Source organism: Garra rufa, chromosome 9 (assembly GCF_049309525.1).
Source record: "Garra rufa chromosome 9, GarRuf1.0, whole genome shotgun sequence".
In the NCBI taxonomy this organism is placed as follows: Eukaryota; Metazoa; Chordata; class Actinopteri; order Cypriniformes; family Cyprinidae; genus Garra; species Garra rufa.
Genome location: NC_133369.1, coordinates 23706036 through 23721647, shown reverse-complemented (window position 1 = coordinate 23721647; position 15612 = coordinate 23706036). Strand labels below are relative to the sequence as shown.

At 36.6% G+C, this 15612-nt stretch overlaps 2 protein-coding genes across 2 annotated transcripts; one reads left to right on the top strand and one right to left on the bottom strand.

Annotated features, from left to right (window-relative positions):
- Positions 1-1188: 1188 nt before the first annotated feature.
- Positions 1189-5599, bottom strand: alg2 (ALG2 alpha-1,3/1,6-mannosyltransferase). Its single transcript, XM_073847530.1, has 3 exons — positions 5497-5599; positions 4094-4419; positions 1189-2664 (listed from the first exon to the last, which is right to left on the bottom strand). Exons 2-3 carry the CDS (start codon positions 4400-4402, stop codon positions 1765-1767), a joined length of 1209 nt encoding a protein of 402 aa, XP_073703631.1. The 5' UTR covers positions 4403-4419; positions 5497-5599; the 3' UTR covers positions 1189-1764.
- A 268-nt stretch (positions 5600-5867) lies between these two features.
- On the top strand, positions 5868-10192 carry sec61b (SEC61 translocon subunit beta). Its single transcript, XM_073847683.1, has 4 exons — positions 5868-5998; positions 6447-6544; positions 6805-6909; positions 9808-10192. The coding sequence occupies exons 1-4, from the start codon at positions 5996-5998 to the stop codon at positions 9893-9895; spliced, it is 294 nt and encodes a 97-aa protein (XP_073703784.1). The 5' UTR covers positions 5868-5995; the 3' UTR covers positions 9896-10192.
- The last annotated feature ends 5420 nt before the right edge of the window (positions 10193-15612 follow it).

Here is a 15612-nt window from a genome sequence, read left to right as displayed (position 1 = left end):
ACAATATTTTTAGTTGAAAACATGTGTAAACAAACAAAAAAATAGGATATATAACGAACAAAAGCATTCAAGCTCAAGCGGAGCAAACTGAAAAAAATAAAGTAGTGCCAATTACAGTACAGAACGAATATACACTCGAGTCCGTCAAAGTTTATGGTGTTTATATTGTTTCTCCTGTTAATGTTGAGAAAAACAATAATATTCACATACTTGGGTGAACGTTCCTCAGTCTGTTAAGCAAACGCACGCGGACACAGACGACACAAACATAACGGAGTGCTAAGCAGAGTTTCTTTTTATTTTTTCTTGTTTTGTGTTCTTAAACCACTCTCCCTCGAGAAAACTTAAAGGAAGCTTATGTCTGAAGATCATTTCGCTATCAGATAAGCTCTCTTCTCGGCTCACTCGTGTACAACTGCGCTTACCTGCAGTCGTGAATTCAGTGATGGACAGCGGTTTCCTGAGTCGATGGTATTTGGATTTCATTTGATGTCTCATTGTGGTGAAATTATGATTACTGAGTTTCATTTATTTGATCAAAAGTAATTCCATTTTGTTAGATAATTTTGATCAAAGTAATTCCAAACTTCGCGAGGCAGACGACATTTTATGATCAAATACAGTCAACTTGTTAACACGCTCCACAGCGCCACCCAGTGCATGTAATTATAACGGCACAGGATTTATCGTGGATTCCCTGCATTTACGAGTGTTTTTTTTTCTTTCAAATAATAAATAAAGAGCGAATATTCGACTATATATGCACACCCCTTTGTAGCTGCACTAAATATGCAATTTGGACATTCAACCCATTGGCCCCCTTTGAATTCCACTATATAGGCCTTAAGAGAAAAATCCTGGAATGTTTTCCTCAAAACCCTTAATTTCTTTTCGACCGAAGAAAGACATGAACATCTTGGATGACATGGGGGTGAGTAAACCATTACAGGATTGTCATTTTTGAGTAAACTATCCATGTAATTGGTTTATAACTGTTGTGTTTGAGAAACTTTGCTCAAAGGCAAAGTACTGAACGCTTTTTAAAATGAAATTAAAACGGAAATGTTAACACAACAGTGATCTGTTCTTAATACTGCACAAGTAAACAGGCCACTGTTCTGTCTGGTCAGCCTATATCCAATATATCCAAAAATAAAAGCTTCAAGAGACAAAGACAAACAACACGGCCACGATGCAGCATCTCATTTAATCAGGGCTTTGGTCTCGTATCAATAGCATGACAAGATACACAGTCAGTAACAACCTCAATCCCAATACAGCATATGACCTTCAGTGTCCTAGGAAAACTTTTTTTCTATTTCTACTCAAACAAACTTGTTATGAGCATCTTTAGCTTGAGACTTTAATAACTCTTAACACCCTCCATTGTTATCACTAAACAAAAGCAGAGACACTGGCAAACAGAGCAGGGCACAGAAAACTTCTCTATCGATTTCTGCCCGAGAAACTCTCTAATAGGCCTTTGGCATAAAAAGATATACACATATATGGTCCTCAGGCCTCGCCATGACACACTTGATCAATGTGGCTGGCGCGCAATAATTCATTAACCTCTCGGTCGGACGAGTGCTCCACATTCTTCAAGGCTTGTATTGAACTCTTAAGCCATGTTAACTCCCACTGCTCTTTTCTTTCATTAGAGACGACATACTTTCATTAGTCCCACCATGGAAACCGGACTGGCAGAATGCATCCGATGTGTGCTGGTCCGAAGCCGAATGGCCTTTATGATGTCATAATTGGTTATTGGGTAAGGTTGAGGATATGTCTGTAGAGCTGCTCGGTGAAGGCCTGCAGCGAGAAGCGCTGCTGTACCCGCTCTCTTCCAGCCTGTCCCATACGCTGCTTGAGTTTAGGGTCCGTAACGAACTTCCACATGGCTTCGGAGAAGCACTCAGGGGTTGGTTCGCAAAGGAAGCCCGTTTCGTCATGGGCCACAGACTCTAGCGGTCCACCTGAGTTAACCGCAATAACCGGGCAACGTGAGTACATGGCCTCAATGGGTACGATGCCAAAATGTTCATTGCTTGGAGTGTACAGTACACAAGTGCTGCTGTGCAGCAAAGACAGTTTTTGTTTATCTGAGAAGGAGCGCAGAAAGGTGACATGGTCCTCCAGGCCAAGAGAGGTCACTAGTGAGCGCAGCTCTTCATAGTGCTCTACATTTTCAACCACACGCTCGTCGTAGCCCCCCGCCATCACGAGATGCACGCGTTCCCATTCCGCCACTGACAAACGCTCTTTTAGGGCTGCTAGCGCTTGTAGTGCCAATGGCAGGTTCTTTTTGCGCTCATAGCGGTTGATTGACAGAAAGACAAGGCTCCGCCCCTCAGGGAGCAGCCCACTGAGGCCTTCTACTTCAGTATCGAAAGCTGACGAGTTCAGAGAGGGATAGAGAACATCGGTTTGAATCTCAGCCAGTTTGGGGAATGTCTCTTTGAAGACTGCTGCAGTGAACTGGCTGTTGACCAAAATGCGGTCAGCCATGCCTGTGGTCAGTTCTTCGAACCAATCGATGGGGCCACGATATATGCGCTTTAGAGCAGAGCGACGCTGAGTTAGTAGTTGGTCAGGGAAATGACAGTAGAATAGGACTTTCTTTCTTTGGGTTGACAATCGGAGAAAGGGAATACATGCTGAAACCTGAAAGAAATGGGAGATGGGCAAAGAAAATTAATTGTTGATGTGTGGAGAATGATCGACTCTCTTGATTCTGGCTGGTCAATCATAGCATTGTGAGGAAAAATTCAAAGCTCGCAATTCAGTGTTGCTTTGGATGAACGCGTCAACAAAATGCATAAATGTAAATGTAAAATGTATTACTTAGCTCATTCTTTGCACATAATAAAAATAATTTGTAATTTTTACACTACCAGTCAAAAGTTTTTGAGCAGTAAGATTTTTAAGTCTCTTGTGCTCATCAAGCCTGCATTTATTTGAAGCAAATTACAGCAAAAACAGCAAAATTCTGAAATATTTTACTATTTAAAATAACTGCCTTTTATTTGAATATATTTTAAAATGCAATTTATTCCTATTATTTCAAAGCTGATTTTTTTTTTTGCGTCATTACTCCAGTCACATGATTCTTCAGAAATCATTCTAATATTCTGATTTGGTGCTCAAAAAACATTTATTATTATGTTGAAAACAGCCGAGTAGAATTTTTTCAGGTTACTTTGATGAATAGAAATTTCAAAAGAACAGCATTTATTGCAATCTTTTGTAACATTATAAATGTCTTTATCAATACTTTTGATCATTTTAAAGCATCTTTGCTAAATAATGAGTACTAATCAGAAAAGTATTAATTTCTATAATTTCTCCTGTTTTAAATATTGATAATAATAATAATAATTATCATAATAATAAAATCAGCATATTAGAATGATTTCTGAAAGATCATGTGACACTGAAGACTAGTAATGATGAGTAATGATGCTGAAAATGTAGCTTTGATCAGAGGAATAAATTACATTTTAAAATATATTCAAATAGAAAGCAGTTATTTTAAATAGTAAACATATTTCACAATATTACAGCTTTTTCTGTATTTTGGATCAAATAAATGCAGGCTTGGTGAGCAGAAGAGAATTCTTTAAAAAACATTTAAAAACTTCCTGTTCAAAAACTTTTGACTGGTAGTGTATGTTTCTATAACTTTTATTTAAATGATCGAAGAACGATTGCAGAGCAAAGGTTAGATATTATGCTTGGAAATGTTTTTTTCTACATTGTCAATACATTGTTCAAGTCCACCACTGAAAATAAGCTGTGTTGTTAAACTAAGCTAAAGTAAAATTAAATTAAATTAAATATTGGAAGAAATGTTGTTGTAGCACCTACCTAAAATGAGTTTAGGTACTTAAAGTATATTAATAAAACTGAAATAATAAAACAAATAAATCTAAATAGATATATTTAAAAAAAAAAATGTAAAAGACAAAAGCACATTAAAAACCTCAATTAAATTGAATACTGAAATTATAAAAATAAAAGCTAATACTTTTAGAACTATAACAGTATAAAAGTAATACTGATAATTAGTAGCATTAGTGGCATTAGTAGTTACCTGATCACAGAAGACAACATCAAACTCCTCCCCACTAAAGAGCACAAGATAGAGAGTTACAAAGATCATGCGCAGGTACGCACACAGAGCATGGAAATAACCAAACACGCTGGTGGGCAGCCAGTCACCCACACAGACCACAGGCAGGTCAGGTGAGAGCGTTTCAGAGAAGCAGTGCTGGGGGTCATAGTGTGCCGTCCAGATCTGAACGCTGCATCCACGAGAGCGCAGAGCTACGGCTGCATCCACCACCAGACGCTCAGCTCCACCTATACCCAGATCAGGGTGCAGGAACACCACCCGAACCATCCTGTCCTAACCAGAACCTGTTGAGTCAAAAAGAAGTCAAATGAATACTACACATCATTTTTAAGCTCAAGACAAAGCAACTCGATTTTCCAGTTGCTGCTGTACAGAAATCTATTAATCTCTTAGACACATACTTACACTTACTTAGCCATCTAAACAAAGACGTTCTAAGACGTCTACTGCCAGTTATAAATAAGTTCCTAACCAAAAACTATTTATATATATCACCGGTTTAGCTGATTTCTGAGAACAAATTTTGACCCTGGACCACAAAACCAGTCTTAAGCAGCACAGGTATATTTGTAGCAATAGCCAAAAATACATTGTATGGGTCAAAATGATCAATTTTTCTTTAATGCCAAAAATCATTAGGATATTAAGTAAAGATCATGTTCCATGAAGATATATTATAAAATTCCTACTGTAAATATATCAAAACTTAATTCTTGATTAGTAATATGCATTGCTAAGAACTTCAATTGGACAATGTTAAAGATGATTTTCTCAATATTTAGATCTTTCGCATCCTCAGATTACAGATTTTCAAATAGTTGCATCTCCGCCAATTAATTGAAAGCTTATTTATCAGCCTTCAGATGATGTGGTCCAATTAGTCTCCAAAATATGGTCAAGTATACAAACACAAGATGCAGATAAAGTTAACAATGTTTTCTATCAGATGATTAATCTTAATTACATCAAGTATCTCATTTCACCCTACTGTTACAACAGGCCAGCGCGCACACGTCTCTGCGCGCGTCCATGTGTTCATGTCACTGGGTGACACTCTATCATAATCTCTAATACATTCTATTATATGTTATTACAGTCCTACCTCATTAAATGTCTGCAGATATCTATAAACAAGCGGGACACGTCAACCCAGCGCTATAAAAACATCAATATTCATTGTGAACGTTGTATATTTCTTAAAATATAAGTCTAGACCTTAGTATAAGTTACCCAGCTACATACTTGATAGTAACACTGTAACATCATGTAATGTCATATTTTGTTTACACAAATTTAAATTGTGCCTACAGTGTTAACAACCAGACAATATTTTTAAAATATCGAGACGAGGAAACACTCACCTGTACTCTTACGTTTACTGACACTAACTCAGCTGTCTATGAATGATCAAATATGGCTCAAAGTTCGCGATTTAGTGAAACTGGCTTCCTGATTGAGCCAAAATGTCTGCCCTACCCTGTACACATCATCCATCGCATAGGACACGTCACTGCACTCCGTTGTACCGCCTTTGAGTTTTCCAAAAATAAATACTAACGCGAAGCTACATTGGCTAAAATTGTTTGTCTTTATTATTATCTGTTCTAACGTTTTATATCAAATCCAGTTTCAGAAATAATTCCAAATTCGTTCAAATGTAACGCGCAGGATCTCTGTTCAGTCAGGCACAGTATTGGCACCTATATGGGTCCTTTCAATAGCTGTCGTGGCCTTCTCAGTGAAACGTCATCAATAGGCTCTCTCTTGTAGTGGTCTGGATCTGCTGGAGTTCAGTTACAGAGGCAGTCAACTTGATTCATTCTTTTCCCCGTAGTCTCCTGAAACATAATATTAAACAAAATGGTAAGTTTCTTAATACCGTTTTTCGTAGTTGTGTAGCTTTATAATATAAGTGTTTTGCGCATATTTACAGTTACTTCTATGTTGCTATCTGGTACCCAGTCATGCTTTGTAATAACGTAACGTACCGTTATTGGAATGGCTAACTTAGTTCTGTCATTTAATTAGTTGGATTTGAGTTTTAATTACTTGCATTGGGGTTTTAAATAATATTCAGTTACGTGCCAGTAGATTTATATGCAAAGTCTGTAAGGTTGGTTCTCTAACTAGCTGCAATCACCGCATTTGTTTGGAGACGTGGCTCTTTTGGACCCCCCACACCAGCTCTTCAGTCTAAATCTGACCCACTCTCTTAGCATGAATACTAACTTGTACTATAAAGTATATGTGGAATTATATCAATGCTGTATAGGTTTGAACATCTATTGATCTATATATTTGTTTTTTTCAGCCTGGACCCGCAGCTAGTGCAACAAATGTTGGTGCCTCCAGCCGGTCCCCCAGTAAAACAGTGGCCCCCCGCACCGCTGGCACCTCAGCCAGACAGAGGTAAGGACTTAGTAAGAGTTTTGTTTGGGCCTTAATACACAATGCTTCTGTGATTTGATCATCAGTCTTCAATAATATTGTTTAGTTAGACCTAGTAAGTCACAAATTTACCGATGAGGCCCTATTCAATGTTTTGTCCTACAAATTTGACGACATCAGAGGTTGATTGAATTAGTTTAGCTGCACTGATAATGAGTGTTTGATAATATCTAACACTTTTATTTGTCTTATAAACACATATTTTTTGTTGTTTTCTTTAGGAAAGCCCCTAGCAGTGGTGCACGCAGCGGAGGCAGATCCACAGCATCAGCTGGCACAGGAGGAATGTGGCGCTTTTACACTGAAGACTCACCAGGACTTAAAGTGTGAGTATTTACACACAATACATAATTAATTAAAACTCTTTCTACTCAGAGAAAGAATTTAATACTTTAATTTAGCAAGGATGCGTTGCATTTATAAAAAAAGTGACAGTAAAAGCTCTTACAATATTACACACAATTTATTTTTAGCAGCACCAAATCAGAGTGTTTCAATGAAGAATCATTACATTTTGCCTTTAGAGGAATAAATTACATTCTAAAAAATACATATTAAAATAGAAAGGTGTCGGTGCCGATAGCTTTGTGTTCGAATTCCGACTCGAGGACCTTTCCCGATCTCTCTCCCACTTCGCTTCCTGTCATATCTGATCTGTCCTTTCACAATAAAGGCGAAAATGCCAAAAGAAACTTAAAGTAGAAAGGTATTTTAAATAGTAATTTAATTATATTGACATTTATTAAAAGCAGCTTTGGTGAGAATAATATACTTATGTATTATTATTATTATTATTAATTTATTTATTTATTTATTTATTGTTTTTTTTTTTTTTTTTACATTTAACAAATCTTACCAACCCATACTTAAATGTGATTTATTTTTGAATATTGAATTTTTTGTTCAGCAGTTTTCCTAAAACAATTATCTTATAAATTGTGACGTACACTCTTGGGGCAACATTATTATTCAGTTATTTGGATAGATAATTGCCATATATTTGAAAATATACTGCAGAAATATGGAATTTAAGAATGAATTTATTTATTTAAAATCAACCTATTTATATTAAATTTGTTAAATGACAAAGACATCTTTAGATCAATTTTCTTTTTCAGATTTTTATTCAGTGCTCTTTTGTTAATAATAGTAAAATCATATTGAGAGATATATAATTTTTTTCTTTTTTATTGCTAGTCATTATGAATTTTTTTATTTTTTTTTACAGAAAGCTGTGTGTGGACAATCCACAAGCTATGAAATCTTTTTTTTTTTTTAAATTGTTTAATTTAAGTACAAAATAAGTTGCAATTTGAGCAACAGGCTCACTGGAAATATGTGCCTTTATATACATTTCTGCAAAACTGAAAAGTTTCCAGTTTAAATTAACTCTAGAGGCAGTAAAACTCTTTTCAACTTTTATTCCTTTTCACACAAAGTATGATTTACACAGTTTTGATTAATAAAGACAAATTTTCACACAGTTACATGCAGAATATTAATTTATGGCTTTAAAACAATTGTAACATCCTGCGCGATTTGAAAACTGATACTTTTGAACATTGTCGTCACATATACAGCTTCATATGCATACGTTTTCTAACTCAGTAGGTTTGCTCTGTAGCTCACGCAATTCAGCGTTGCACTTAAAGGTGTAGTTCACTTTCAGAACAAAAATTTACAGATAATGTACTCACCCCCTTGTCATCCAAGATGTTCATGTCTTTCTTTCTTCAGTCGTAAGGAAATTGTTTTTTGAGTAAAATATTTCAGGATTTCTCTCCATATAATGGACTTCCATGGTGCCCCCAAGTTTGAACTTCCAAAATGCAGCTTCAAATGGCTCTAAACGAGGAAAGAAGGGTCTTATCTAGCAAAACTATCAGTAAAAAAAAAATACAGTTTAAATACTTTTTAACCTCAAAAGCTCGTCCTGTCTAGCTAGTGTGTGTAGAGATTAAAAAGTATATAAATTGTAAATATTTTTAGAAAATAACTGATTGTTCAGACCCTTCTTCCTCGGCTGGGATCATTTAGAGCTCTTTGAAGCTGCATTTAAACTGCATTTTGGAAGTTCAAACTCGGGGGCACCACAGAAGTCCATTATATGGAGGGAAATACGTGCCTTTACCAATGTAATAAAAATGCGCCATGGTCACGTATTGAGATTGTGTTTTGGCGTCACTCTCAGGACATTTCACTTTGAAACTGCCACGAAACATGCAGTAAGGTACTTAATTCCGGTCTTGCAGAAATGTATATACAGACATGTATTTCCAATGAGCCTGGGTTGGATTTGTGATACTTAATGTGCAAAAAACCAACACAGACGCTCATTTTTAATTCATCCCCTCCGCTCAACAGGAAGTGACACGAAAAGGAGGGGCAGAGGGTTCTGAGAGGTTTAGCATTTATAAGGATAAACATGAAATTTTAACGACAGGAAATTGGCCTCATGGGCTCAACCTCCGTCTTTATTTGATGTCTCCCCTGCCGTTTCCCCTCCTACAGCTGCGTACATGTGTGCGCTGTATTTAGAGCCATTCTCTCTCTGCACCTAACTTCTAGAATATAGTCTTCTGGACCCATTTTGTTTTTAAAGCACTGTTCTGCATAGGTAATGCAACATCTGTTCATTCCATATGTATGCATTAGCTGAGCATAGAATGGATTTGAGTGTGTCTACAGTGGCCGTATTTACAGTCAAGAGTCTTTTGGAGTAGGAGAGTCTGTGTGGAGTTATGTGTGTGAAGTATTTTTCACTCTTTAGGTTTTGTGTGTGTGTGTCTGTGTGTTTTGAGCTTAATTAAAGTTCCATCGGAAAAGGTCACATCAATTAAAGCCTGAGGGGTGGGCCTTCAGTCGGCATGGTTACGCGGCTGCCTAGCGACCCAAGGGATGGTCAGTTCCTGCTTTAATAAAGCCCCACATTTTCCGACTAGCTCGTTAACAGTGTCCGACTCGCCAGCATTTAGAATCCTAATTACCCCGTCTTCTATCACATGATCGAGACGAGCAGTCCTGATTGGCCCACTGGGAAGAAAATTTGTGCTGAACTTTTTATTCAAATCCTCATATTGTACATTTGAGAAATAGTTACTGAATTTAGTCTGTCTGTCTGTCCTCCACTAGAGGTCCCTCTGTCTTACTGTTTTTTTTTTTTTTTTTTAATGGTCATAATGAGATTTGCCAATAATTAAATTATTTTTTCTCCCCTTTTGCAGTGGTCCAGTACCAGTTTTGGTGATGAGTCTGCTTTTTATCGCATCTGTATTCATGCTGCACATCTGGGGCAAATACACCCGCTCCTAAACCTGCATGACCTCCGGACTCCGACCCTGAAACCTGTCACAGAATCTTAAGCCATTGGACTTGGACCAAACTCTGACCATCAACACCCCAATCCCTTTCCCTTTACTAAAACCTCCATTTCAAGGGGTTTTCACCCCCCCATACGAGTTTACCCAGCCACTACATCCATTTGGTAATTTAAAAACCATCAGTTCTTGCTCTTTTTTTTGCTCACCAGATCAGGACATCTTTTGTTTTTGTTAAACCTTTGTACAAACTAATATGTAAAATTGTACAATAAAATGCTGTACAACGTCACCGTTGTTGTTGTTCTTTCATTACGCCGGGGGAAAAAAATCTGAGGGTGTGATTTGCCTCACAGGGCGTAATTTGCATATCTTCAGATTGTGGCATAATTTGCATATCTTCAGTTTGTAGCATAAGGGGTTGTATGCAAATGTGCATTCCAGACGTGCCGGTAGTGCACGAACGAGATCAGCTACACCCATCTCTGAGCGTGATGTAATATTCGCTATTACCCCAGTTCCATTGAGCCTGCAGCCATGTCCCATCAACACGAAATCAAACGTGCCTGTGCAAACCCCAAATCTTTCCCTGCAACACAAAGGGAATTTTAAAAGCTGAGAATTTCTTTAAATCATAGCTATTAATTGGTATAATATGGTTTAAGACTGTGTAATAGATGGGTTTGCTTTAAATGACCTGTAAATGTCATATTATATATTCTGTGATAAGTTGGTAGTTTTCTTTTCAGTCTTAAAAATGAAAAAATGAAAGTCTGATTTGCAGACCGGGCATAGAGTTTCACTTCTGAGCTTCTTAAATGACTTCGGTCTTGTTTAACTTGGAGTCTGTAATGCCGGGCGATTGAGTTTGATACAAGCTAAAAGTTCACAAAACATAAATATGCAGATGTGGTTGATGCTAGAAGAACTGTTTAAATAAAAGGCACGTGGCCCAAGTGAATGGTAGAATTATATTATGCATGATATATGAAGTTACAAGGGACTTGTCTATCTTTTGACTGAAAGATACATGTACGGTCGCCTCAGTTAAACCTTACAGTTTACCAGGAATCATCTTTAATTGAAAAAAGAATGTGGATACACTTGCAATACTGAGACAACTAAATGACTTACAGGATATACGTGACTCTGGACCACAAAACCTTTCATAAGATTTATACATCATCTAAAAGCTGAATAAAGAAGCTTTTTGTTGATTTATGGTTTGTTAGGATAGGACAATATTTGGTGAGATACAACTATTTGAAAATCTGAGGGTGCAAAAAATCTAAATATGGAGAAAATCGCCTTTAAAGTTGTCCAAATGAAGTTCTTAGCAATTCATATTACTACTTAAAAATTAGATTTTTATATGTTTACGGTAGGAAATTTATAAGATATATTAATGGAACGTGACCTTTACTTAATATCCTAATATTTTTTATTTTATTTTAATTATTTTTGGCTATTGCTACAGAGATGTGACCATGGACCACAAAACTGCCAGTCTTAAGGGTCTTTGATATATTTACAGTAGGAAATGTACATCTTCATGGAACATGACCTTTACTTAATTTTTGGCATAAAAGAAAAATGAACCATACAAAGTATTTTGAACCATACAAAGCATTTTTGGCTAATGCTACAAATATACCTGTGCTACTTGACTGGTTTTGTGGTCCAGGGTAAGTTACACATACCCCCGGTTTCACAGACAAAACTAAAGGCTAGTCACAGACTAAAATGCATGTTTGAGCTGTCTCAACTGAAAATAACTTGCTCTGACCTATCCTAAAATAGTCAAGAGGTATTGTTTTGTCTCAAGATGCACACCTGTAACGTTTTCTTCCAAGGCATTTTTATAAAAGCTGCTTTAATATCTTAATTTAACTGAGGCCTAGTCCTGGCTTAAGCCAAGCCCCTTTTGTGAAACCGTGGGGCTATATGGTCGTTCATATTTAAAACATGATAGCTAATTGCGTTATTTACCTCAGTAAATGTCATTTAAATTTTGCTAAAGACATCACCTAAAAGTAATATCCTTCAGAATTTATATTCTGGATTGTGCTAAATAGTTTTTGTTGATAATTTCCACAAACACCCTTGAACCCGATTGAATTGTTAGCGCGTATTCACAGAACCGAATGTCAATCATAATTTCCCCTTCACCAGCATTAAATGAGCCTTTAGGTGGCGCTGTGACCCACTCTTACAACTTAAACTGCTTGTCAAGTGTTTGTGTGAGTGTGTGTGTGTTTGAGTCTGTGTCTGTGTTCTTCATTATTCATGTCCTAACTGAGAGTAAGGTTTCCCTCTGGTTCACTCTAATCCCAACAGCTAACAACGCAGTCAGAATTATTCAGGATCATCTTAAAAATGGATCCATATGGGCAAGGAAGGACTAGTGCATTTGAGTATGTGAGAGAGAATTCATGGAGTGTGTTTTAATTGTTGTCCACTGGGCTTTACGTGCTACTTTAGGCCAAGATCCAGTGTTTGATTATTGTATTTACATACAATAATTTAAATCAACACTCATATACAAAAATGAGTGATTATGTTGAATAGGCCTATTAAAAGCAGTCTAAAACAGATTTAAAGAACAAAGTGTCTAGTAACTTTTCATAATACTTTCTCTAGGCCTACATTTTCCTTCATAGTATATCTTTTTCACACAAACATGTTCCCACTAGCGTATTAATGGACTAAGTGGAAGTCACACTAAAAGGTTTATAGAATTCTATGAAATTTGACAACGTGTTTAGATGAGCGTGTTCGCACCTCGAGATCTTTTTTCTGTTCATATATTTTTCTTTTTCTTTTTTTTTTTTGTTGTAACCATTTCCTGAGCTCTAACCACTGCCTGTGTAGAGGGACAGCCCCGGAGAAACACACTCGCAGATATCACCAACAAGAGTTGCATGCAGAAGTCTCAGAAACACAGTTTCAAAAGGCCACATGGCTCATTTTCAATGCAGACACGTTTCTTTTTTTCTTTCTTTCTTTCTCTTTCTCTCTCTCACTCACAAAAACATATATACTGACTTCCTTCCTGGTTTCCTCGGAGGACACACGCGGTCAAGCGTTCACCGCTGTCCTTCAGTGGTATCAGTTTCAACACCTTCTCTGTATCAGTTCACTTATATAACTTCAGCTGTAATTAAAATGAGAATAAAATGATTTCAAGAGAAAGGGTGGTGATGTGGAGGAAACCAGAAGTGGAGCGGATCTGTTTGGAAACCCCAGGTTGGCAGTGGCAAGTCAAGGTGGAAATGCAGGTTTAGCTCATTTTGAGAGGATGTGGTTCAGGAAAGAGCGCGGTATGTCTCCACCCCCAAAAGTTGGTAAGGTGGACCCTTCCACTTGGGGAAATTCTGTGTAATATTGGAACAAGAAAGAGGGGGGAGTGGTCAGGTCTAAATGCAGGTCTAAATGGGGTCCAAAATGCTTTGTGATCGGATGACTCAAACCACATTTGGAGGTAGGCAGTAACGCCTGTTACGACATTGGATTTGTAGCATACATACTAATATGTTGTTGATTAAAAGTTTGTTTACGCAAATGTCAGACATCCATTGTGTTAAAACAAGGATATTAAAGATTGTCGGTAATATATGACCAATATAAAAACATCAGTTCCCGTAATGGAACACCTGATAATACTAGGTGCAAACAGGCCTGGTCATGCTCAGCTTTAATCTACCCACTTCTGTCAAAAACGAAACATGCTTTATACCTTAGATTAGTTCAGTAGTCATTTGAAATACTGTAGAATCACATTCACATGCAGAGTAACCCAAGTGTTGAGGTGTGTCACACATTACAGCAGCGTCTGTGACTTGCGACTGTCAATCCACAATACAAAGTGAAATAAAAACTGACAAGTACGGCTCGCCTTGTTGAAGGAGGAATCAAGTGAGAGGACGAGTTTGTAATAGCCTGGAGGTGATGATACGGTGACATTTGCATAAGTAGAGCAAGAGACGCAGCAGTAGCAAGCCACTCATTGTCTATGGGAAGTGGGCCTACTGCATTCTTTCATTTTTGGATTTGCATAACAAACTGTATTGTGATCTGTGCCAAGGAGATTCACTGGACTTAGGAAATAGATAATATCATCTCAGAATTGTTTACCTCTGTGAACTATTTGTCATTACCCAGCACATACACGCAGCTATCTGTGAATTTCGCTCGACTTCTTCAACCAAAGTTACACTTGTGTAAGCACATTTATTGGAACAAGTATCTAATAATGGCTACAAATATTAACATATTATTTCTGCATCTTCAAAATGGCACAATATATAATTTTCATTGTTAGCTAAATAACTTTAATAACTAAATATAAAATGGTTTTCTTTAACATTGTTCTCTAGAGGGGCTGTCAAATCGATTAATCGCATCCAAAATAAAAGTTTGTGTTTACATAAAATATGTGAGTGCTTTGTACAGTTGAGGTCAAAAGTTTACATACACTCTGCAGAATCTGCAAAATGGAAATTATTTTACCAAAACAACAGGGATCATACAAAATACTGTTAGTACTGGCCTGAGTAAGATATTTCACACAAAAGACGTTTAAATATAGCCCACAAGAGAAAATAATAGTTAAATTTACAAAGTTGACCCCATTCAAAAGTTTACATACACTTGATTCTCAATACTGTTGTTACCTGAACGATCACAGCTGTGTGTTTTTTTGTGTAGTGACTTGTTTAGTTGTTCATGAGTTCCTTGTTTGTCCTGAACTTTGCCCACTGTTCTTCAGAAAAATTGTTCAGGTCCCACAAATTCTTTAGTTTTTCAGCATTTTTGTGCATTTGAACCCTTTCCAACAATGACTGTATGATTTTGAGATCCATTTTGTCACACTGAAGACAACTGAGGGACTCGTATGCAACTATTACAGAAGGTTCAAACGCTCACTGATGCTTCAGAAGGAAAAACAATGCATTTAAAAGAAATAAGAAACTTTTTGAATTTGAATATCAGGGTAAATTTTACTTATTTTGTCTTCTGGGAGAAATTTAAGTATCTTCTGTAGTTTCTGAATGGCAGTACTAAATGAAAAAAAAAAAAGATATTTAGGCAAAATAAGAAACGTACACATCTTCATTCTGTTCAAAAGTTTTCACCCTCCAGCTCTTAATGTATCATTTGTCCTTCTGGAGCATCAGTGAGCGTTTGAACCTTCTGTAATAGTTGCATATGAGTCCCTCAGTTGTCCTCAGTGTGAAAACATGGACCTCAAAATTATACAGTCATTGTTGGAAAGGGTTCAAATACACAAAAATGCTGAAAAACCAAAGAATTTGTGGGACCTGAAGGATTTTTCTGAAGAACAGCAGACAGTTTAACTGTTCAGGACAAACAAGGGGCTCATGAACAACTATCACTAAACAAAAAAACACAGCTGTGGATCATTCAGGTAACAACACAGTATTAGGAATCAAGTGTATGTAAACTTTTGAACAGAGTAATTTTTTATAAATTAAACTATTATTTTCTCTTGTGGACTAAATGTCTTTTATGTGAAATATTTTATTTAGGTCAGTACTAAATAAAAAAACATGCATTTTGTATGATTCCTCTTATTTTGGTAAAATAAGAAACATTTTGCCAATTCTGCAAGGTGTATGTCTATATATATAATTTCTTAAATATATACATGTACGTGTGTGTATTTATTTATGCATATGTTTATACATAGTA